Consider the following 24,433-nt stretch of genomic DNA (forward strand, 5'->3'; position numbering starts at 1 on the left):
CGGTCAGCGCCCAGGTGTCCAGTCGGGGGTGGGCGGGTGCACGTTAGGGGCGTGGACACCGCCAAGGCACACCCCGGCCGCACTTAAGGAGCTGAAGGCCCGTGCCAGGGAGGAAGGAGGAAGGAAGCTCCGGCTGCTGTTGACCCACTTGGACCCACACCTAGACAAAACCCGCGCCAAACCCAGCCCCAGCTAGCTCTAGACTGCGCCATGCGGGGCCCCAGCGTGGCTCTGTGGCTCATCCTGGCTCTGCGCACTGGTGAGACCCCGCCGCCCGGCCCTGGGAGTAGGAGCTGGGCCGGGGGTCCTGGAGTTCTCCAGACACACACACACCCACCCACCCACCCAGGAGGGTCCCGCGGGCTGGAAAAAGTGTCCTGAACCTTTGTCTCCCAGGAAAGGGGGAAGGCTAGAAAGGCGCGAGGCGCGAAGAAGGACGGGGGAGGGAACGAGCACTGACCCGGGCAGACCAGGATGTCTGGAGGGCTTCTTGGAGGAAGGAGAGGCGCGGGCAGAGGCGTGGAGGGGAGAGGCCTGGAGTGTCGGGTTGGGGGGGAGGTACGGAGGGTGAATGCTCTTGATGGGCGAGGAAGCCCAAGGAGGGTTTGGGAGCCAGAACGGCTCTACTTCTCCTGAGCCCCGTGAGGAGGGAGGCGGGAGAATATTCGGAGGGGAGGAGGAGAGAGATACTGCCCAGGAGAGGGCTCCAGGGCGCCCTGCATGGGTGGGGGGTGGGAGGCGCAGACCGGGACTCCTCGCGTCAGCACGGGCCGCTCCCAAGGCAGTCACGGTCCCGGACGCTGAGACGTGAAGCCGGACCTCCGGGAGAGGCCCGCGGGGATCGCGGGAGGAGACTGCTGAAAGGATGGCTTCAAGCCACCGCTCTGACCTCGCCAGTACAAAAAATGGACCTGCCACCCCGGTCCGGGCCCGGCAGTTGCTAGGCCTACCAGGGTGCAGCCTTGGAGCACTGGAGAGGGCGAGGGCACCCCCACATTCCAGGGGGCCACCCGGAGCCAGGGGAGGCGGAGGGGGCCAAGGGGAGGCTGTGGAAGAACCGGCAGTCTTGACCCTTGGGGTGGGGATGGAAAGCACAGTCTGCCTTGAGAGGGTCCCTGGAGGGTGGAAATGGACCCAAAGCCTCAGGCTTCCCAGGAGCACAGGCATCCCTGGCAGGGCTGGCTGGGAGGGTGAGTGGTGGAGGAGCTCGGGTCTGCAAAGGCAGCAACCTCAGGGAGCTGGGCACCACGTCTGCTGGGCCCCCAGGATCCCCAGATCACCGGACCCAAGAGGGTCCCCATCAGGAGGAGGGGCCTAAGAGGCAGTCCACTGAGGACCTTGTGTCCTGGCTCTACAGAGGTTTACTTACAACGCAGAAGGTGGTTTCCTCATCTGCTTTCTCAGATGACAAAACAGGCTCAGAGAGGTCAAATAGGTTACCTGAAGTCACCAGCTGGAGGAGCAGGAACTTGAACCCAGCCTGCTGACTCCTCACCCTCCCCTTGTCAGGGGCCTGGCACTGTGCCCACAGAGGGTAGGTCTGCAGGGGGCATAATCACAGATGCTCCAAAGGGTGCAAGGCTCCTCGAGGGCAGCCACAACCACTTCCCAGTCTCAAGTCCCAGTTCATGAGGGCCCAGGGACACCACTGAGTGAGAAAACCCAGTCCAGCACCCTCTTGCTGGAGACACACAGACCCAAGAGGGGCAGGAAACAGCCAGTGCTCCTTCCACCCACCAGGCTGTGCTCCAGGCCAGGGAGGGGCGGGCGGGGGAAGCCCAGCTGCTACCTAGGGAAACCCTCCCTGGCCTATGCAAAGGGCCCGGCTCTGAGCCGCGCTGGGCAAGTGCAGGGAGTGCATGGCCCACGCACAGCTTTGCCAGTGAGCCCGGCCCCCTCCCAGCCTGTGACGCCTCTTTGTGCCCCAGTACCCCACAGTGAGAGGGCAGGGTTGAGGCACAGGACTGGCTATACATGCTGATGGGACACATGGGCTGGGGCTGCAGGAGCCGGGCCTCACTGTTCTTGCCCCCATCCCCCCAACCCCGTCCCCAGCACTCGGAGGGATGGAGGTGCGATGGTGCACCATCTCAGACCCAGAGCAGCAGAAGTGCAGTGACATGAGCAAGGCCTTCCAGCAAGCCAGCATCCAGCCCTCCCTCCTGTGTGTCCAGGGCACCTCGGCTGACCACTGCATCCAGCTCATCACGGTGAGTCCTCTCCCTTCCGCTCTGCACAGATGAGAGGGCTCTGACTCAGGAGGGAGCGCACAATAGCCTCATTCACCGGGAAAGGCTCCGGAGTCCTCCCCACCGCCAGGGCCCGGTCGATAGGATCTCCTGAGTTTCCCCCGCAACAAGGGCCAGCTTGTTTCCTGCCCAGGCTCTGGGAGGCCCAGGGAGGGCCCTGCTCAGGGCACCGGTGGTGAAAGGTGTCTGAGAGGCAGAGTTTCCCTGCACAGAGCCCCTCTACATGGGGGACATGACCCGCCCCACCAAGGGGAGCCCAGACAGCAGACCCCTCCGTGGCCCATGGCAGTTACTCACTCCTCCTTGGAGTTTTCCAGAACTGGGCTTGTGTGTTTTCTGGGGCAGGAGGGACAGGGCCAGCAGTCCTGGGTGGGTGCATGGTGGGTGGGAGAGCTGTTCTGAGGGGCAGGAGATCTGCTAACTGGCACGGACTCAAGAGGCAGGACTTCAGTACAGGACAAGGTGTGGAGAGAAGCATCAGGGGCAAACACAAGGGGACCTGGGTTTTCATTCCAGTTTAGCCCCTGGTGCGCCCCCAGAGCTAATCCAGTCACAGTCCATGTGGCCAAGGGCTTGGGCCAGGCTCCACCGTGAGGGTGGAAACCAATTATGTTGAAGTATCATTTTACCCGTGGACCCCATTTGTGTTTTAAAACAAAAAGGAAACCATTGAAGAGGATATGTGTAGGATTCGATCTGCATCTTAGAGAGAAAACCCGAGAAACAGGAGAGTAGCAGAGGCAGGGGGTTGAGAAACAAGAAAGTGAGGGAGGCTCACTTTTCACTACTTTTCATTTTGTGCTATCTGATTTTTAACTATGCGTAGTCCTATAGCGTTAATATTTTTTAAATAACGTAATTATAAAAACAAGGTGAGCCCTTGGTCCTGGTCGGCGGAGACACCTAGGCCCTGGCAGGGAGGGGCCTGAGAGGCTGAGTCGAGACAGTGCTCCCAGGCCAAATGAGAAGGACCACGTGGACCTCCAGGGCTTTTCAAGGGCCCTGAGCAGGTGTCCCTGAGCTCCTGGCTGAGTGCCCCTGGGGCCAGGCTGCACTGACCCACCTGTTCCCAGCAGGCCCGGGAAGCTGACGCCATCACTCTGGACGGAGGAGCCATTTACGAGGCGGGGAAGGAGCACGGCCTGAAGCCCGTGGTGGGCGAGGTGTATGATCAAGGTCAGAGGGCAGGTGGGAGGGGGCTGGAAGGAGAGAGGAGCTCACTCAGCAGTATGTCCTTGCTGGGCCCGGCCCGACCCTGCAGCCCCCTAGCTGGTCAGTAGTCCTGTCCCCAGAGCCGGGGGTGCCAGAGACACGAAGGGCTGACCTGAGTTTGTTCTTCCTCGTGGGGAGCCCAGCAGCCCCCTAACCGTCACCCACAAGCTCTTACTGAGGGGCTACCCCATGCCTGGAGTAGTGCGGGGCATGATTGCCAGGTGAACGAGGCATCAGTGATGCCCAGCTCCCCGCACTCTCCAGTACCCTCTGTCAGATGCAGCGTGGAGTGGGGATGGGGCCAGACAGGAAGTGGTGACTAGGAGCTGCAGAGCCCCATAGACCAAGAAGGAATCCCAGTTCTGCCCCTTCCTGTCATTTTGTGTGACCTTGAACAACTTCCACTTCCTTGACCATAAAATCAGGATAGTGGTCCCTGCTGTGTCACATGGATTAAATGAGCCAGTCTGTGTGTACCTGACACATGGTGTGTGCTCAGAAATATGCATTTCTTTGCCCCAGCCCTGCACTCACACCAGACATGCCTCTGGCACAGCCTGCCCTTTGGAGACCCACCCCTCGCCTCTACCTGTCCAGTGCATAGCGTCTGCCACAGCCCAGCTCAGCTGTAACCTCCAAAGAGCTCCCCTGAGCCCTCCCACCCCTGCAGAGGGCCTCTCTTTCCTGCTTTCCAGAGCACTGACTCACTCCACAAGGTCCTTTCCCCTCTGTCTGTTTTTTTTGTCCTCACCACAGCGAGTCCCCTGAGGCAAGCCTGGTCTTCGTCCTTGTATACCCCTGGTGCCTGGTACCCAGCACAGGGCCTCACTTGGTCACCTGTTGAATTGATGACTGTCAGATGACACAGGACACAGTCCAACCCTGCAAACCAGCCAGGCTTTCCACTCAATGACCAGAAACAGCCCTGCCTCGTGGGCCCCAAACACAGCTCTTCCTTTTTAATTAATTCAGCACATTCATTGAGCAGCTACTACATGCCAGGCATGAGCACAGAGCAGTTAGCAAGAGAACCCATTCCTGCCCTCCAAGAGCAAGAGTCACATAGTAAATAAGCACCAAAAACTGTAGTTACAAATGTGCTGGGTGCTGTGAAGGAAGGAAGGCCGTGAGGGAGAAGATAAGGGCCGTGGAAGACCGGCTAAGACAGAGCAGACGGGAGGGCTTGTCTGGAGAAGTGACATTAAAGTTGCACTCTGGGGCTTCCCTGGTGGCGCAGTGGTTGAGAGTCCGCCTGCCGTTGCAGGGGACACGGGTTCGTGCCCCAGTCCGGGAAGATCCCCCATGCCGTGGAGTGGCTGGGCCCGTGAGCCATGGCCGCTGAGCCTGCACGTCCGGAGCCTGTGCTCCGCAAGGGGAGAGGCCACAACAGTGAGAGGCCCGCATACTGCAAAAAAAAAAAAAAAAAAAAAAAAAAGTTGCACCCTGAAAAGTGTCCCAAGTAGAAAAGAGCTTGGTGAGTTCAAGAAACTAGAAAGAGAGTGGGGAGTCAGAGGGTGGGACCAGACAGGCTGCTTAGGTTGACAGGGGCCAGGCTCAGGGGTGCAAGAAATAACACTGGCTTGGTTTTCTAGAACTCAGCTTCGTTATGATCATGGGCATCGGACCACCCCCGGGCAGTCGTGTACATGCCTGTGTGTGATGGATGCCCTCTGGTCATCAGTCCCATAGCGGAGTCATCCCTGTCTTGTCTGAATGGCCTCTTCCAGGCAACCTCTGGCCCAGGGGAATCTTTTGCAAGGCTGTAGACCCTGGCCCACCGACATGCACCCCATTCGGGTCTTGAGTGATTTGGGACCAAATCGTTCATGTCTCTCTCCTTCTCTGTGTGTGTGTGAGTGTCTGTGTGTCTGTGTGTCTCTGTGTGTGTGTGAGTGTCTGAGTGTCTGTCTCTCTCTATCTCTACCCCTGCGTCCCTGGCCCAGCGCTGAGAAATCACTTTTTCTAATCTGAGGGAAGTCCCTGCCGGGCTCCCAACCACTCTTCTTCCCATAATGTGATACCATCCCCTCACATCCTCTAAGTTCTCCTAAGGGACTAGACTTCTGGAAGACGAAAGACTTGCAGGCTACTTCTGCTTTTGGTCTAGCTACAGAGCTCCCTTGATGTGTGCAAACGTAGACCCAGCTGAGTGCCAGCTGGCTCGGGAAGGACAAGGGGGAAATTAATGAATGAATTAACATCTCAAGATAATAGCTAACGCAGAGGCTGGAGGGGGCGGGGTCTTGTGATACAACACGTGGATTGCACCCACTTGCTCTCTTGGTACTGGAATGCCATGCACACACGCACGTGCACATCCACATATGTGCATGCATGCACACATGCATCCGTGCACACCCTCGCACCCTTCTCCCACAGCCTTCCCGGGCAGGGTCCCAGCCTCCTTCCCACCCTCACTCCTCTCCTCTCCCCTCCTCCTAGAGGTCGGTACCTCCTATTATGCCGTGGCTGTGGTGAAGAGAGGCTCCCCCGTGACCATCAACACCCTGAAAGGCGTGACGTCCTGCCACACGGGCATCAACCGGACGGTGGGCTGGAACGTGCCCGTGGGCTACCTGGTGGAGAGTGGCCGCCTCTCGGTGATGGGCTGCGACGTGCTCAAAGGTGAGGGCTTGACCGCCAGCGGCTTCTCCCGCAGGGGCTCTGCATTTCCCCTCGTGGGACAGCCTCCCTCCGGGCTCAACTTCACTGCGCCTCCTTTAAGGGGCAGCACAGCCACCTCCCCTGGGCCTCCCCGGACCCCTCGTCGACGGCATCACTCCCTCCTGTCCGCTGGCCGGCCTGCTGCTGCCCCCACTTACATTTCTGCCTGGCTGGCTCCTCCAGGCACTCAACACTCGCTCACTCCTCCCGGGGCCCCCAGCACAGCCAAGCACAGGCCCTGCAGGCCCACCCCACGGGAGGCGGCGAATCGCCCAGGAGCACCTCTCACCTGGTGTAGACATGGTTGCCATGGCCACGAATGTGTCCTTAGCTTTACAGGGTCAGAAGCCGTATTTTTTCAGGACCCAAGCAAGCTGCGGACCTGCGCCCAGAAACTCACAAGTGGCTAATCAGAGACCCACCATTGACTCGCAGGTGGTGAGAAGAGGGCCGTCCTGCGAACAGCATGTGCCCCGTGAAAGTTGAGTGAGGGCAGGAGGTGCTGAGGGGACCTGGCTGGGAGCCCAGGGCCCTGGTTCTGGTGACCTGGACAGAGGCCCATGCTTTGGGCCTCTTTTCCTGGCCACCCGCTGGCCACCCAGCTGTGTCAGTCTGAGGTGGCCCCTGACACATGACCACCTTCTCAAACTGCCCTCTTGGGACCACACCACCCCTTGAGGAGAGTTTCAGGCGTCCCCAAACCCCTCGTTCCTGAGTGTGCTGCTTCCTGGTTTGCTCCGCACATAGGCAAGCACCCGGTCTTTCAGAGCCCAGACTTTGCTGTGGGTACATGTGAGTTGACACCCTGGCTCAGCATGACCTGCCCTCAGAAAGATTACTCTACACACTGAACTTCAGTGTCCTCACCTGTAAAATGGGGAAATTAACACTTACTCCAATGCTGTGGCGTTGGGAGGACTGGGGTAATCTCCACAACATCTTTGCAGAATGCACGGCACAGGGGCTGTGCTCACTGCAGGGACCTGCTGTTATCATGAGCTCAGCTTCCCTCCCTCCCGGTCACTGTGGTGCACACTCACGTGATGCATACACACACACACAAACCCACACACGCACATACACGTGTGCATACGTGCACGCGTACGTGGGCACACCCATCCGTGCAGGCACAGACCCACACACTACACACATGCATGCTGCCCCCACCTGCACACACACATACACGTGGATGCTCTCCCCCCGTACAGCACCGCGCACAAGGGCCTGGAAGCCATGTCCTCGCAGACGGCGCCCAGCTGTGGGAGGTTCCCAGTCATTTGGCACGTTTATTAAATGTCCACTCCCCTGCGAGGATGCAGAAAGACCAAGGAAGGAACCTGCCCCGGAAGCGCTTGGTTTAGCCGAGCACAATGCAACTGGCTCACCCTACGTGGCACTAGGGGGTCCTTGGGCACAGGATAAGTATTTGCCAGGAGGGTGGACTCGGGGCCTGGGTGCTGGCAAGGGCCCCAGAATCCTGCAGATCCTGAATTTGTCCCCAGCCAGGCCTCCTTCTCTGCTGTTTCCCTCCCCTCCCTGTGTTTTGAGAAGTGTAGTCTATAAAATTAATTATACTCTTTAAGTAATCATTTATTTCCCTACTTTCACTGATTACACGTAACTCCTTCTGAAATGAAACCCTCGATGAGAACACTATCTGGTTGATAGTTGTCCTGTGTGGCCATTTGGGGGTAAACGTTTGATCCCCTGAGCCATTTTTAAATAGCAGTAGTCACTCTCCGACGCCCACACTTTTGTGGCCCCCGTCTGGGAACCACTGAGCAGATCCAGCGCTGCGGTTTTGCTCAGACTGAAGCCTGGGGAGTTGGGGAGCCCAGCCCTCCTGACTCCAACCCGAGTGGCCTGAGCACTCCCTGGAGGGTGGGGCAGGGTCTGATGCTGTGTGACTGACCCCTTCTGTCTCTTTCCCACAGCTGTCAGCGACTACTTTGGGGGCAGCTGCGTCCCCGGGGCAGGAGAGACCAGTTACTCAGAGTCCCTCTGTCGACTCTGCCGGGGCAACACCGCTGGGGAAGGGGTGTGTGACAAGAGCCCCGTGGAGAGATACTACGACTACAGCGGGGCCTTCCGGTGAGAGGGGCTGGGACGGGGCCACAAGCGCAGGGGAAAAACACCTCGGCCCAGGGAGGGCCCCTGGGGGAGTGGCGATGTCAGCTGCCTCTCATCAAAGCACCCTTTATATAGTCCATGTGGCTGGTTAGTTTAAAAACCTCAAACTGGTATATGCCAGGTGGGATTTGCTCATAAAATCAACATGTTTGGTATATTTAGAGAAGTAAGGGCTCAGAGAGAAGAAAATGGCCCAAACAGCCTTTGGCTGCTCCCAGGTCCCCGTTCTGGTGTCTGAGACCTGGAGGGAGGATGCTGGAGTGGGGGAGCATGGGGGGGACCCGCGAGGCTTGGTGCTCAGGGCTGGCCTCTCTCTGCCCCTGTTCAGGTTGGCACTTTAGAGCAGCCCTCCATGGAGACAAGAGAGTCTCTAACTGCTTGTGGTGCACTTGCATCTGTCCACAAAGGAGGAAACACTCGATGGGGGCTGGCATGGGAGTCTCCCAGGTCCCTCTGATGGCCCTGGCCATAGTGTTTCCACCTGGAACCCGAGAGCCTGCTGGGGCCCCATGCCCCAGGGTGCAATAAGGGAAATGCAGTTTGGGGCACAGAGAGAAAAACAGTTCTTGGTCCTCCAAGCCAGAGAACTCTCACCACCCCATCTCTCCTGGTGTCATCCCCCCAGTCCAGTCCCTGCTTGTTTGCTGGCTGTAGGGACCCAGGCAGCCCCTTTGCCTAGTAGGCCCTGACCTGCCTCCGTCCCTGGGCAGTGACAGATAGGGGATCCACAAAATCCTTGTCCCTTCCACTCAGGGTTTTTGGTATGACCTCGGGAGTCATCTTCAACACATCCTGAGTGTTCAGGCTGCTGACCAAGCAGCTGCCTTATGATCACCTGCTCCTTTCGGGCCCCAAGCTCAGCTGTACAGGATCTATACGGATTCTAAAGGGTCTCTCCCTACGGGAGCCACTTTCTCATCCCCACTTTACAGGCGATAGAGGCTAGGAGGGCTCCACAACTTGCCAGAACCACACAGCCAACAAACTGGGGAACTGGGACCCAGGACAGCATGACTGTGAAACCCGTGCCCGCCGTGACCCCAACCCCACGCCCAGGCCAGACCTCCCGAGGTGGAGGATGGCAGCTCATTGGTTCCACCTGCGCAGGTGCCTGGCAGAAGGGGCGGGGGACGTGGCCTTTGTGAAGCACAGCACGGTGCTGGAGAACACAGACGGTGAGTGGAGAGGCTGCCCCCAGCCGCGAATCTCAGGGCCCATAACCCTCCCTGACAGAAAGAAAGAGGTGGGGCTCACCCATGGAGCTCAGCTGCTCTGCGGGCAAGGGAACCGGCTGAGCTGCTCTGCCCCGCTCTGATACGTTTCTGGCCTTGGGTTCCGTTTCCGTGTGAAGATTCTGCTTTTGAAGAAAAAAAGTTTGCAAACCTCTGCACTAGCTGTCATCTACTGTCCCTTCCAGCCTTTGTTCCTTTTCCTGAAGAAGCCATCCCTTATCCCTGGACGAGGACTTGTTAAAAGATGGGTTGGTGTTAGGTGTCGATCCATTATACCATTGTCATTTTAAAATTTTTAGATTTTGAAATAATTGAGCTTTAGAAAAGTTGCAAGAATAATTCAAAGAACCCGCATTTATTCTTTATCCAGATTCCAGCTTTGAGCATTTGCCACGTGGAACTGATCATTCTTTCTGTACGTGTGTGTCTTTCCGAACCACCTGAGAATATGTTTGCCCACATCACACCCTTTAATACTTTAGTACGTCTCCTAAGAGCAAGGTGATGTGGACCTCACCACAGTGCGGTTACCAAATTCAGGAAATGTAACACAGACACAATATTTAAGCTACAGTCCATGTTCCAGATTCACTAACTGTCCCAATTCTGTCCTTCGTAGCAATTTTTTCAGGCCAGGGCCTGATCTTTGATCACACATGGTATTTAGCTTTTAAGTTGCTTTAGTTTCCTTTAACTTCGAACAGTTTCTCAATCTTTGTTTTTATTGACATGGACATTTTTGAAGAGTCAGGCCGGTTATTTCATAGAATGTAGCCTAATTTGGATTTGCCTAAGAATCTTCTAGTTTTTTTTTTAATTGAGGTATAATTTACATAAGCAAAATGCACCCTTTTTGAAGTACTGTTCTATGAGTTTTGCCAAAAACATACTGTTGTATAACCACCACCACAATCAAGATAGTGACTGTGGCAGACCTTTCACCCCAAAAGTTCCTTCATACCCCTTTCTGGTCAATCCCTTCCAACCTCCTCCCTGATGCCCACCAGTCAGACTTTTGTCTCTACAGTTTTGCCTGTTCCATAATGTCTGATCATTGCCTTTTTTTCTTTTTGCGGTACGCGGGCCTCTCACTGCTGCGGCCTCTCCCGTTGCGGAGCACAGGCTCCGGACGCGCAGGCTCAGCGGCCATGGCTCACGGGCCCAGCCGCTCCGCGGCACGTGGGATCTTCCCAGACTGGGCACGAACCCGTGTCCCCTGTATCGGCAGGCGGACTCTCAACCACTGCGCCACCAGGGAAGCTCTGATCATTGTCTTTTTTAAAGAATCATTATCTCTTTTTTTTTTGTTAATCTTTCCTTTTAAATCAGAAGGTCCATCATGTAGTCTGACATTCATGAAGGCAAACAACATGAACCAGATTTGAGAAAAAACTGATCTGAAAAAGGAGACCGGATTGTCTTCAGAGCAGGACGATCCTATGATGAGTCAAGCAAACAAGAATTTGGAAGATGGAGAAAGAATTAGGGGTGTATTGGGTTAAACCCATCTCTTTTAAAATGTTGAGGATAGTCTAAGGAAACCTAAGGAAGTAATTTTTTAAAGAGTTGTCTTCAGGCAAAAAGGTTGGTAAGAGGAAAAGACTGGAATTGACATAAATGTTCAAAGTAGTGAAGTAATATGGTTTTAATTGTCCCTAGTGAAGAAAAACAGGAGTGGCAGATCAAAATACCTAAATGATGCATTTGTCTGGAGGGAAGGCCAAATGATCCCTTGGAGCTCTATTGCAAAGGTTTTGCAGCAGTTTATAAATAGAGGAAAGTTGGGGAGTGGGGAGAGAATGACACTGAGTAATTGTTGAGAGTGCTATAAATTACCATGCAGTCATTAAAAATGACCTTTATGGACTTTTCCAAACTATTACTTTCTTGGTTTTCTGGTTTATTTTTAAATAGTGAATAGAGTGTTCATGACCCCACAAATTTATCTTTTTCCCTCCTATTTTCTAGCAGAGGTTTTTCCTACTCATTTTAAAATTTAAAAGTCATTAAAATATTGTTGTGTAGGGCCATCTGTGGTATGTGTTATTGCATGACTTACAATCCTTGAAATTCGTCTTCTTAATATTCCTATTTGGTGTTGATAGTCACTCTTATAAATGAGTTTTATGGAAAGCTTCCAGTAATGTGGAAAAATATTTTTAAATAAGTCGGATGCAAAACTGCCTATCATGTATGTCCTTAACCATATTTAAAATAGTTAGAAAATAGAATAGAAAAAAGGACATGGAGGAAAAATACCAAAGTATTAATAGCTGGAGTTGTGTCTGAAGCTTTGGGAATTTACCCTCTTCTGTCTGGGCCACGGTTCTAGTGAATTCTGTCGGGGTTTGTTTCCACCATGGCGCCCCCGTCCCCTGCCCTCTGCTCAGGGCTAAGTTTAGTGCCAGACGGCAGTGGTGAACTCCTGACACATTTCTCTCTCTCATCCTAAGCTTCTCTTACTTTCTTACTCTTTTTACCTTTAATGAGCAGTTCTGTTTATATATATTGTGTTATTGTCAGAGATCTCAAATCCATTTTATTACTAGAAATTGGTGACACATAAAAAAGGTAAGTGAATAGACACAGTCCACAGAGACACCTGGTTTTGTGCGGTGCAGCCACCAAGCTCCTCTTCATTCTAAGTTCTGGTCTCACCTCCGGGTGTGGTTCTGGGTTCTCACTTCTTGGTGTGGCTCTGGTTCTCACCTCCCGTAAGGGTTTCTTTTCACTGTGGGTCTGTGGCCATGAAGCCCTTAAGCTCTCCCCAGACTCCCTCTCAAGGGCCCTCCCTGATGTCCCCACCAAGCCCCACCCAGGACAGGAGTTGGCTCACCACAGGCTTCCCATCTTCCCAGGGAAAACCCTGCCCTCCTGGGGCCAGCCGCTGCTGTCACAGAACTTCGAGCTGCTGTGCCGGGATGGCAGCCGGGCTGATGTCACTGAATGGAGGCGATGCCACCTGGCTCGGGTGCCTGCTCATGCCGTGGTGGTCCGGGCTGACACAGATGGGGGTCTCATCTTCCGGCTGCTCAACGAAGGCCAGGTGAGTTCAGGGCACCCCACACAGTTTCTTAGGGCGATGCTGGACCTTCTCGTCTCTCACCAGGGTTGGAGCTCAGAGCCATCCTGGGGCTGGGCCAGCCAGACTCGGAGGGCCAGGACCCCGAGGCCCTGCCCTGGGACAGACCCCAGCTGGGGAGCCAGACCTCTGGGGCGTTCGACCTCAGGCCAACTCAGAGTGAAGAAGGGACCAACTGGGCCAGCTGGCAGCGAGGAGGGCTGGCCAGAGTGGGGAGACCAGGGGGCTCAGGCACCCCTCAGAGAAAGTTCCTGGTATTTGTGACTCTTAAAACCAAAATCAGAACATATGAGCAAATAAACAAAATGACAAAACCAATAAATGTCAAAGTATACCATTCATTAAGTGTGGTGAATAATGTTTTGCTGAAACCGCTGCTTACGGGAGCAGCAAGTTTCTGCCCGTGGGCCACACCAGCCCTAGTTAGTCTTGTTCATCCATATCGCCGATGCTCAGCCCCACTGCTTGTGCCGAGTATCGTCGCACGCCTGGGCCACGAGCCACGCGTTCAACCGGCTGAGTAGGAGAAGGCAGAATGCACCGGGGGAGCACAGGGCAAGGAGGGAGGTGGTGCGCCCCCTGGTCCTCAGAGTGGGCGCCTGGCCTGAGAGCCCAGGAAGAAGGAAGTGGTGGCTGAACTGGGAGGAAAGGGTTCGCCCCTGCAGCTGCTCACCAGCCCACACCCCGACCCCTTGACACACAGCGCCTGTTCAGCCACGAGGGCAGCAGCTTCCAGATGTTCAGCTCTGAGGCCTATGGCCAGAAGAACCTGCTGTTCAAAGACTCTACCTCCGAGCTGGTGCCCATCGCCACACAGACCTATGAGGCGTGGCTGGGCCGCGAGTACCTGCATGCCATGAAGGGTCTCCTCTGTGACCCCAACCGTAAGTCCAGCTGTCTCTTCTCCCGCCGGCCCTCGCCTGACCGCAGGCGTGGCCAGGCCTTCTGGAGAGGTGGCCAAAGGAGGACACTCACCCCAGAAGGTGTGTGTGTGTCTCTTGGCCTCGATGGGAACCTGTTACTTCCACCTTCCTGCCTCTGGGGGTAGGGGAAGAAAACTCTGGAGTCGCATGGCCTGCTGTACCCTGGAAACCCCACCTGCTCCAGGGGGTGGGGTCCAGACCCGAAGGGTCTCCTTGCCCCTCCATACAGAATGTGTCAAGTCCTGTCATTCTCCCTCCACCGTGCCTCACTCCCCCTCACCACGTGGCCACGGCCCTGGCTCTGGCACTGTCTCTCTCCTAGACCCTTAAAGTAGTCTACAAATGGCTTTTGCATCTATCCCCCGCCCCCACGTATCCACCACCTACAGCCAGGGAGATGGTATGCCAGGCCTGAGCTGTATACACGACAGCCATGATCTGCCTCAAGCATCCTCACAGCCCCTTGAAAGAGGTTCGGTGGTCCCCTTTCTGGGTAAGGAAACAGGATTAGACGGTGAAATAACTTACCCCTTGTAGCTAACCAGGGGAAGAGCCAGAATTTCCCTTGGGTCTGACTCTAGGCTCCTCCTGCTGGGGTCCAGCCCCGAGGCAGGCCAGCGTGACCACACGCCCACACCCACACAGGGCTGCCCCACTACCTGCGCTGGTGTGTGCTGTCCACGCCCGAGATCCAGAAGTGTGGAGACATGGCTGTGGCCTTCAGCCGTCAGAGGCTCAAGCCGGAGATCCAGTGTGTGTCCGCCGAGTCCCCCCAGCACTGCATGGAACGGATCCAGGTGGGAGCCGTGTCGAGAGGGGCAGAGCGGGCCAGGTTGGTGGGCAGTGGAGAGCGGTCGCGCCGTGGGAGAGGCGGGCCGGCCCCCCTGGCGGACACCAGCGCGCCCTCACGGGTAACGCCCCCTCGCGGGAGAGCCCCCCGCGGGGCTGGGCGCAAGGAGGGGGGAGAGCCCGGTGACGGGTCTGGCTCCCTCGGCCCCGGGATTCGGCGAGCCCTGCTGCCGGGGGGCTGTAACACTCGGGGAGGGTGGGATGGGCGGTCCTTCCCGGCCCTCCCTCTGTCCCACCTGGTCTGGAGGACACAGGGCAGCCTGGGGAGGAGAAGAAAGTCTCCTGTGACAACGCCACAGAGAAGGGGGAAGAGGAAGTGGCCATAGGAAACAGCCACCCCACCTGGGGGGCGGGGCAGAGGGGGGCTCCCCCCCAGTGAGCAAGTGGGCAGGGGCAGAAGGACCGTGAGACCGGCTCAGCTTGGCACTCATGACCCTGTGGCCTTGGGCAAGCCCCTTCCCCTTTCTGAGTCTCAGTTTCCCCTTGTGCACAATACGGGGTGGCCTTGGCTCTTCATTTATTAAACTGCAACCCAGAGATACATTTTCCATCAATCACAGTCTAGTACACAAAAACTGTTCTTTCAGATATAAACACGTAAAACTATGTATCCCCTATAGAGAGATATGAAGCCAAACAGTACTTACCTTTACTAAGTACAATGTGCGCTGATAGTCTCTGGGCTAGCCTATCCTAGTCCCCATTAAATTGACTAAGCCTTCGTTAACGTGCCTGTCGCCTGTAGTTAAAAGCACAGGCCTGTCTCTGAAAGCCCATTCAGCTCTGTCCTGCTTCGCTTCTCTGACTGGAGACTGAGACCAGGAGTGGGAGACGCGCCCGAGGCCCTGCAGTCAGGGATGAAGTCCTACAGGGCTCTCCTCCACCCCGGGTTCCTGGACTCACTTCCTCCTGCTTTTCAAGAGCTACTAGGTGGGGTCTGACGGTGAGGAGCCCTTTTCAAGGTGGTCCCCGAGTGCAGGCCAAGTCACAGCCCCTCAGGTGCGTCCACCCTGCCCCAGCCAGGCAGCACATGGCTTGAGAAGAAGCGAGTGGGCAGGAAGGACAGGGGCCCGGGATCGTGACACTAACAGTCTCATGAGCACGCACTTCCTATGTACCTCGCACCGTGCTAAGCCTTCATGCGGGTTTCCTCAATTAATCCTCACGACGACACTGTGGGGTGGACACGATTACTATCGTACGTGGAGACTGGGGCTGGGAGAGGCTGAGGGAGTAACTTGCCTCAGATCACCCAGCTGAAGGGCGGGGGAGCCCCTATCCCCAGGGGTTTATGAGAGCTGGATGTGGCACTGAGGGAGGGGAGCCCAGCGGGAATCAAGGAAGGGGGACTTAGCGGCGGGGACTCTTTTTCTAATCCCGGGCAGGCTGTCCTGTAGAGGAGCGGCTGTTCCGGGGGCACCAGAGCAGGGAGAGATGCAGGGAGATGCAACTGTCTCCAGGCACAATCCTTCTCTCCACCTGAGCTCACAGAGGGCCAAGGGGCTGCGCAGGGGCCTGTGGAAAGAGGAGTAGATTTGGAGAGTCCCTGAGAACCCCAGCCAAAGGCTCAGAGATCCTCAGTTCTAATTTCTAAGGTTCTCAGAGGTGATGTCCAGTGTAGCCCTAACACCCATTTCCTGCCTGACCACAGTGATGCCGGCAAGGAAGGGTCAGCTGGCCCAGCCCCTGGGCTGTGGGTTAAGGTCTGGATTCCTCCCCGGCACCACACCACTGTGGAGAAGGTCTGGGTGGGAGCAAAAGGGGTTCCCCAGAGAGGCACCCTCCAGGCTCAAAACGTCAATGCCACTGCCCGTTATTCCATCGTCATGACCTCACGCCTCCGGCCCTGAACAGCATCGGGCACCTTCCCGGGGTGCAGGTGTCCCCTCTGTCCCCGGGCCCCAGCTTCGTCCCTGGGGATGTGGCTTGGTTATCAGTTAACCTCTTGCAGGGTCTGAGGAGCCGCCTGTCTGGAGACTTCAGAACGGACAGGCGGGGTGGGGTGCAGACGACCTGGAGGGCTCTAGAGGTTTCCGAGGGAGGAGGGTCCTGGGCCCCTCCTGCTGGCTTCTGAGGCAGGACTGGATCCCTCAACCCTGGAGCCTCCTCCCACAGACCCTGAGACTCTGTCTTTTCAGACCCGGCTCATTCATCCGTTCACATACGCATTTGAGAAATACGTATCGGATTCGTGCTGTGGGCCAGCCCTTGGCCAGGTGCTGGGGCTGCAGTGCAGTGCCGCAGGTGTCTGAGGCTGGCAAGCCGTGGGGAGACCCGCACCGAGCGTGAGAGCAGGCACTGTGCTAGGTTCTGCTCAGAACAGGGCCTGGCAACGGGAAACCCTCAGAAAACACTTGCTGAAAGACTGAAAGACACCCATGAATGGGAATGCCGGTGGTGGTTTGTTTCAGGCCTCTCGTCCTCCAGGCACCTCTCTTGCCTGCCCATCTTCACAAGGAGAGGAAGGGGCAGATAGGGCAAGATGGAATTCCCGGGGGAAGGGAGCCTGGGGCCAAAGTCCCCAAGAGACCCAGCCTTGGCACCTCTGTCAGATCCCGACACCCAGAGCTGTCCTGGGGCCCACTCTAGCCTGGCCACTCTTTCTGTCCCCCTGCAGGCTGGGCAGATCGACGCTGTGACCCTGAAGGGCCAGGACATTTACACAGCGGGGAAGATATATGGCCTGGTTCCAGCAGCTGGGGAGCACTATGCCCGTGAGTGCAGGTGCCGGCCGCCTGGCCTCGGCTGGGAGCTGGTGGATATTTTTATATTTATAAAAACGAACCATCAGAGCCTTTCTCCCCAGGCCAGTTGCTGTCTATCACAGGCAAGCCACTCTGGCCCCGGGCACTGGAAGTTTGGAAGTCTGGCAGGCTTTGGAGAACTTTCTGTAAAGGGTCAGAGAGTAAACACTTCAGGCTCTGCAGGCCCCATACAGACTCTGCTGCATGTTCCTCTTCTCCTTCTTTTTTCTTTTTAACAACCCTTTAAAAATATAAAAATTATTTTTAACTTGCAACTCAGGCTGTACAAAAACAGGCTGAGTGATTTGCCAAGCCCTGAACTAGAAAGCCTCCTTGGCCTCTTCCATCCAGACCGCATGGCTCACGGAAGGTGGCCCTGGGACCCTCCTTCCTGTCGGCTTACGAACACCTTCTCAGTGGCCTGGGCCAGGGCCCAGGTGCTCTGTGCTGAGGTCTGGTGACCTCAGGTGTCCTCCACTTGGACATGAAAACTCTCTCATCTTAGCGAAAGCGCTTCTGCAGCCTCAGCTATGCCCCCACCTTTCTCCCAGGTGAGAAAATACCACCTGAGTGTAAGGAAAGAAACAAATTCCTCTGGGTGAGGACTGTTGGAGGGTGCACAGAATGCTGAAAAGTGGAGCCCCACGGGCTGCTTCTCAGCAGTGAGGGGACACGCAGGGGTCCCGCTGCTGGATGTGCTCCCTGAACACCCACCCGGCCCTTGGCCTGGGCACTCCTGAGCCCAGGCAGCAGGGCCTAGTACCAGCGGGTAGAGGCGTGTGGGGCCAGGACCACTGCTCTGAGGTCAGGAGCAGCAAGAGGGAACGGGTTTGAGGGAAGAAGCGCCCCGTCAGGATCTGACCCTGACTCTTGCTCAGCTGAGGCCACTAAGCATTAGATGAGGGGCCTCACTGGTGTCCCCTCCCCCAGCGGAGGACAGGAGCAACTCGTACTTCGTGGTGGCCGTGGTGAAGCGGAACAGCTCCAATGCCTTCACCCTGGACGAGCTGCGGGGCAAGCGCTCCTGCCACCCAGGCTTCGGCAGCCCTGCAGGCTGGGACATCCCCGTGGGCGCCCTTGTGCAGAGGGGCTTCATCCGGCCCAGGGACTGCGACGTCCTCACAGGTACCATCCTCTAGAGACACACAGGTGTGCAAGCTCTTCTTTGGGGTTGGCTGGCGTCAGGGCCAGCTCTGAGGGCTGGGGTCCTCTCCCAGCAGGACCCCACAGAAGGCAGTCCCAGAGAGATGTCCTCTTCCTCCTTGACATGCCCCTTGCTCTTGGGAAGGTTAAGGAATATTCTTGGCTACAATTGAGACAGTCAGTGGTGTCTGGTTCTGTTGAAGGTGCCAGTGCCCCTACCCACTTACTCAAGAGTGGAATAGTTCCAGTGGGCATGGGGAGCAGGGTGAGTGCATTGGCCCTGGGCCTGGCTGTACCACCGTCCAGTCATGGGCTGTCCCCCTGGGCATCTGGGGGACCTTGTTGGAAAGTGGCCAGCCATCTGTATAAGTGCTAAAGAAGACACGTTCACCAGGCACCCACCATATGCCATACGCAGGGCCCTCCCTGGGTGTTAAATCATGTACATTCCTGGTGAGGGAAAGGCAGGAGGAAGCTGGCTGCACACACACCTCTGTCCTGGCTGGCACCTCGGGGGGAAAAAACAGATTTTTTTTTCTAACCACCCACACAAGCACATGTAAGGTGTTAGAACTGGCTGTTCCCACTCCTAGACAGCTGGGCGGTTGCTCTGACTGGAACAGAAGAGTTTATGAGGTAGCGAGTTCCCCGTCCCTGAGGGAGTTCAAGGGAAGGCTGTGCGGCCACTTACCAGGGGTTGTCACTGGGGGTTCCTGTATCTAGACAACCTCTGCAATGCCCCCATCCCTGTGATCCTCACAGGAGGAGACACGCCACTCTGAGCTGGGTGGGCACTGGAGCAGACGGGTGGCCTTGAGCCATGGGGTGGGCCAGTGGGCAGATCTGTGCGGGGAGCAGCCCACCCATCTCCCCGCTGGCCGCCCTTTCTGCTGCTGGCCCCTCAGCACAGCCCTTCCCCTCTGCCCCAGCGGTGAGTGAGTTCTTCAGTGCCAGCTGTGTGCCCGTGAACAACCCCAAGAACTACCCGTCCTCGCTGTGCGCGCTCTGCGTGGGAGACGAGCAAGGCCACAACAAGTGTGTGGGAAACAGCCAGGAGAGGTACTACGGCTACAGTGGCGCCTTCAGGTACCTGGCGGGCCGGGAGGGGTGTGGGGAGGTGGTCCTGGGGCCGGGCACAGGGGTGCGACCTTCTGCCGACACCTGTCTTGGCTTCTTGCGTGGCAGATGCCTGGTTGAGAATGCAGGGGACGTTGCCTTCGTTAAGCACACGACTGTCTTCGACAACACGAATGGTATGTGATGGCGCTGGGACACGGCAGGGCCAGATCCTGGCGGGGCTGTTCCCCATCTCCAGCAGAATCCAGACACTAGATGGTGCTGGGACTGTGGGCCAGGTGGCAGCCAGGAAAGGCTGAGTCTAGAAGGCTCTGCCCCTTGGGGATCCCAGAAGCCCCAAAGGCCGAGTGGTAAGAACAGACCTCGGGCCACATATCCAGATGCACAGATCACATGACAGTCTTTATTTGTCTGGCATCTAAATCCCCATTCCACTGAAATGGTAGAAACCCAATCAATTTGGAGAGAACCCATTCTTGGGTGTCTATGTGGCACCCAGGTGTGTGGGTAGAGGTGGCAGGGGCCTCTCTCCCCAGGGTTATCAGTTCACATCAGCATCTGGTGTTTGGTCCTGAGCAGGTCAATGCCACGCGCAGGGAAATCACTCTGCAGCCCCCAAGCCGTGTGAGGCAGGGCACACCCCCATTCACATCATACAGGTGGTTTTTTTCTCTGGAGTCACCTTCCTGGGCTCCACCCGGGAAGAAGAGCTCAGGAACTCCTCCAGGACCCCTAAGCTCCCACCTGAGGTCCTATCGGGGTGCAGGCCCTTGACCGTGCATCACCCCCCTGCCCCATCCTCTTCTCCCTCCTCAGGGAATCTATCCATTTTGAAGACTGAAAGCTGTTTCCCTTCAACACTCTATTGTTTGCATTTTCTATATACTCTGCCTACACCCCAGGCTTTGAAACCCCAAACACTGGAGGTTAAGTCTTCTCCACTCTGTCCTAACACATCTCTTCCCAGGAACTCAGGGCAGAAAGGCAGAAGGCCCAAAGGGGAGGAGGACATTGGCGAAGGGAAAGCAAGACACGCAGGGAAAAAACATCAGTCAGTATTTCAAAACTCAGATCCCACCCTGCCTACGAAAGTCACTAAGCTGGAGACCAGTTGCCCCAACAGAGCTGGAAGCGTTCCAGGCCCTGTTGCCATACCCTCCCTCCCCTGCCAACCTCCCACCAAGAACACTGGGGATCATCCCCGAGAAGGAGGGAACTGCGTGCTCCTGCAGGAGCTGTGAGCGCTGCCTGGTCCCAGCCTGTGCCCTCTGTGGTCCTGGGCTGAGGGCCGGGGAGGAGGCGGGGCCCTTGCGAGGTTCACCTGCAGTGAGGCGACCGCCTCCCAGGGCCACTCAAATTCTTTTATCTCTGCTCGTAAGCCCACCTGGAGTTCCTCCTGGAAATACAGGAAGACATAAAAATAATGTGATTCCTAAGAGTAGTGTTTGTCAGGAAGCCTTCGGACCAACCACCTGCATCAGAATTACTGGGTTGCTAGTTTAAAATGCAGATTCCTGGTACCCATTCTAGACCTACCTGATGAGACTCTTTGCAAGGAGGGGCCTTTGAAACTGCATCTTACAGATCCATACTTGATGTTATACCTCTTCTGGCTTGAGAACTTCAGCTCTTAGGGGAGGAGCCCATCCCGCCCTGAGACCTGTAACACACAGATGGAGTTCTTTGCCGGGGAGGGATTAAGAGCCTCAGTTTCTCCACCTGTAAAATAAGAGTGATCATACAGTGCAGAGTTACATAGTGCGTACTTCCTATTCCCTACGAATAACCTTATTAGCCCAGCTGGGTTCTCTCACCCTGGTAATAGAGCCTAGCAACTGAAGAATGGAGAGGGCTGGGGAGCTGGCCAGGTATCTCCGCCCCTCCGCAGCCAAGGATTTGGGGATCCCCGAGGAGAGCAGCCTCTCTCTATTCCTCTCCCTGCCTCTGCTCCATCCCCTCAGGCCACAATTCTGAGCCCTGGGCTGCTGAGCTCATGTCGGAGGACTACGAGCTGCTGTGTCCCAATGGCGCCCGGGCCGAGGCGACCCAGTTCGCAGCCTGCAACCTGGCACAGATACCGTCCCATGCCGTCATGGTCCGGCCGGACACCAACATCTTCACTGTGTATGGACTGCTGGACAAGGCCCAGGTGAGCCAGGGCAGGGGCTGCCTCACTGGGAGGAGGGTGACAGAGGGGAGCCAAGAGCCTGGGTCGCCTCAGTCTACCTGGAGCAGACTTCAGGAGAAACTGAGGAAGCCTGAGGGGAATTCTGTGATTTTCACTTAGCCGAAGCCCTCCCTCCAACCACTGTGCCCTCTGTCACCTACATCATTAATTTTCCCTTCTCAGCTGGACCATTCTCGCCAACATACAAACCTGCTATTTCTACCATCTCGTAAAAACAAATGAACCCTCTTTGGGCCTCACATCCCCTTGTAGCCGTAATCCCACTCCCTTCTACAGCAAAACTCCTTCAAAGAGCCATCTCTACTCTGGAGTCATCAGTCATCCTCTCCTGGTCTCTCTTAAGGATGGAGACTACTCTGGAGAGGCCCACCAGGGCTCTGAAACTGCCTTGGTCAAGGTCGCAGTGACCCATGTTGCTGAATAGAGCGGCCGTTTCTCAGTCTGCCTCTCCCTGACCTCTCAGCAGCATTGGCTGCAGCTCCCTCTTCCTGAAGTTCACCTCCTTCCTGGACGCAGTTCCCCCACTTGGTTCCCAGGGCCCCACGCTTGCCTGGCTCTCCTCCTACCTCTCTGGCCTCTCCTTCCCGTCTCCTTTGCTGGTTCTTCCTCATTTCCCTGGCTGGTAACCACCGGAGTGCCCCAGGGTTCAATCCTAAGCCCTCTTCTCTGTCGGCACCTGCGCCCATATTGATCTCGTCCAGCCACAGGTCATTAACTACAGTCTATATACTGATGACTCCTAAGTGTACATCCTCAGCCCTGCTTCAGTCCCACCCTTTAATCTCAAACTTGCATCTTTAACAACTACCTACTTGACATTTCAATTTCTAACAGGCATCTTGAGCTGAACAAATCAAAGTTGGACTCCCCTTTTTCCCTCCATCTTCCCCACTTCAGTGAAGAGCAGCTTCAGCCTTTCCATCTCCTCAGGGGTCAGCTCAGACTCCTGTCTTCCTCTCACACTCTACTTCCCGTGCATCAGCAAATCCTATTGGCCTAAAAACAAACACCTAAAACACACCTAAAATTTGAACCCAGGCTGTCTGACAGCAGGGCCCCTGGTTCCCAACCTCCCCCTCTACGCACCCCCGACCTGACATAGACTGAAACTGACCTCCTTTCCCTCCCCCCATAAGCGCCACAGACTCGCAGAGCCAGCTGGCTCTCCAGGCCAGTTCGTAACTTTTGAAATGATGTTTGCTCTCATCTTCCCCACAGAGTCCCTCTGTCCCAGGAGTTCTTGTCTCTGGGTCCCTGGGCTTCCCCACGGGTCCCCAAACCCTCTGAAGTGATGTGGGGGAAGAGCCCCCCCCCCCAGGTGTAGATGTGCCCTTTTCTGGGGAGAAGAACTGAGAACTTTCATCAGATCCTCAAGAGGATCCTCGAGTCCCCCCAGAAAGATCAATAACCGCCTTACTCTTTCTTTCCTCCTTGATTGGTATTTAAAAGTGACATAAGCATTCGTCCATGTTCTCCTGATGTCCTGCATGGATTCATAATGTCTCACATCCCTTCTGGCCTCTTTAGTGACTCTCTCAGGGCGGGAGCCATAACACACTCACCCCGAGGACGCTCAGCAAGGGAAGACAACAGCTGCTGCAAGAATCTCTTGGGTGCTAGGAGGGCGGGTTAGTAAAGGATATTCAACTCACCTAGTACCTTCTTAGAGCTAGTGACAGAGCAAAAGGCTGTCTTATGAAATCATTTGGGTTTGGGGAAAAGGACACCCATAAGATAGAGTGAGGAAGCCTGGAAGAAGAGGTTGAGGAGTGCTGAGCAGGTTTAGCAACCCCCTCAGTAATCTCAACTACATCATCTCTCATTTCTGGGTCCTTCTGCCTGTGAGGCTCAGGCTTCAGTTCTGTATCCAAGAGCTGGTTTGGTGTGATGTTTCTGAATGGCTATCTTACTGTGGTGGCTGTGGTCATCTCTTCCTCCAAATCTGCTTTGGTAACAGAGCTCAATGAGTTGTCAAGCTTATGATTTCAAAGCAGAGTCTTGGCATCTGACTTTTCCTGTTGCTTGGTGTATAAAGCAGTTAGTGGCAAGTGGTACCCGGGTGACCCTTTGTGAGCCCAGATGCAAAGCAGGTCTGCTGTGTGCTTCCAGGACCTGTTTGGAGATGACCACAATAAGAATGGGTTCAAAATGTTCGACTCCTCCAACTATCATGGCCAAGACCTGCTTTTCAAGGATGCCACCCTCCGGGCAGTACCTGTAGGAGAGAAAACTACTTACCATGACTGGCTAGGCCCTGACTACGTGGCAGCTCTGGAAGGGATGCTGTCTCAGCAGTGCTCAGACACAGGTAGGGCGGGACAGGCAGGTTCGCACCCCACAGAGGAAGAGTGGGCATACTCCCCGGGCAGCTTTCTAAGCCTTTCACCCAAAACCTTGAGTGAACTGAAGGACCCTCTGGGTCTTTGCAGACGATCAAGGTGAAGTGTCCTGGGAGGGTCTGAAACACTGGCTGTGGAACCCAGACAGACCTGGATAATGATTATAAATGCTAAAAATAGTCACCCAGACAGGATTCAGGCAACTGCATAAATATACATGTAGTATAATTGTGAAAGAGATGAATATGTAAAGAAACCAGGGGAAAGAAAAATTGTAATAGGGTAGCCAGAGGGAGCCCGAGGTGAGTTTAGTGCTGAAAAGTATTCTGCATCTAGTCCTGCACATGAGTGCCAGCGGGCCACAAACAGGGCTCTCGGCACTCGGAGGCCTTAACCGCCTGTGTTTAATCCCTCAGCGCTCGTGGCCTCCAGGGTCTCCCCACTCCTGCTCCTGCTCCCGCCGGCCCTCACGGCCAGCCTCCTCCAGCCCTGCCTCTGAAGCCGCTCTGGGCAAGCCTCGCCCTCCCTTGGAATGGAAGCCTATTCAGAAATCTCCCTAAGTAAGGCTGTTCTCCTCAGTAAATCCAGTTAACACAGCTCA

General features: G+C 55.9%; 1 protein-coding gene across 1 annotated transcript; it reads left to right on the forward strand.

The window, feature by feature from the left end:
- Positions 1-210: 210 nt before the first annotated feature.
- Positions 211-24,371, forward strand: MELTF (melanotransferrin; the record flags this gene model as incomplete). The annotated part of the gene is made up of 16 exons (XM_082654608.1): positions 211-259; positions 2,056-2,210; positions 3,326-3,425; positions 5,904-6,086; positions 8,060-8,216; positions 9,363-9,430; positions 12,346-12,533; positions 13,273-13,453; positions 14,138-14,289; positions 16,959-17,055; positions 18,016-18,210; positions 19,158-19,314; positions 19,414-19,481; positions 21,267-21,454; positions 23,603-23,801; positions 24,249-24,371. The coding sequence occupies 16 exons, from the start codon at positions 211-213 to the stop codon at positions 24,329-24,331; spliced, it is 2,220 nt and encodes a 739-aa protein (XP_082510734.1). The 3' UTR covers positions 24,332-24,371.
- Positions 24,372-24,433: the final 62 nt, after the last annotated feature.

The sequence above is a fragment of the Grampus griseus genome (assembly GCF_964374135.1).
Source record: "Grampus griseus genome assembly, chromosome: 5".
Lineage (NCBI taxonomy): Eukaryota > Metazoa > Chordata > Mammalia > Artiodactyla > Delphinidae > Grampus > Grampus griseus.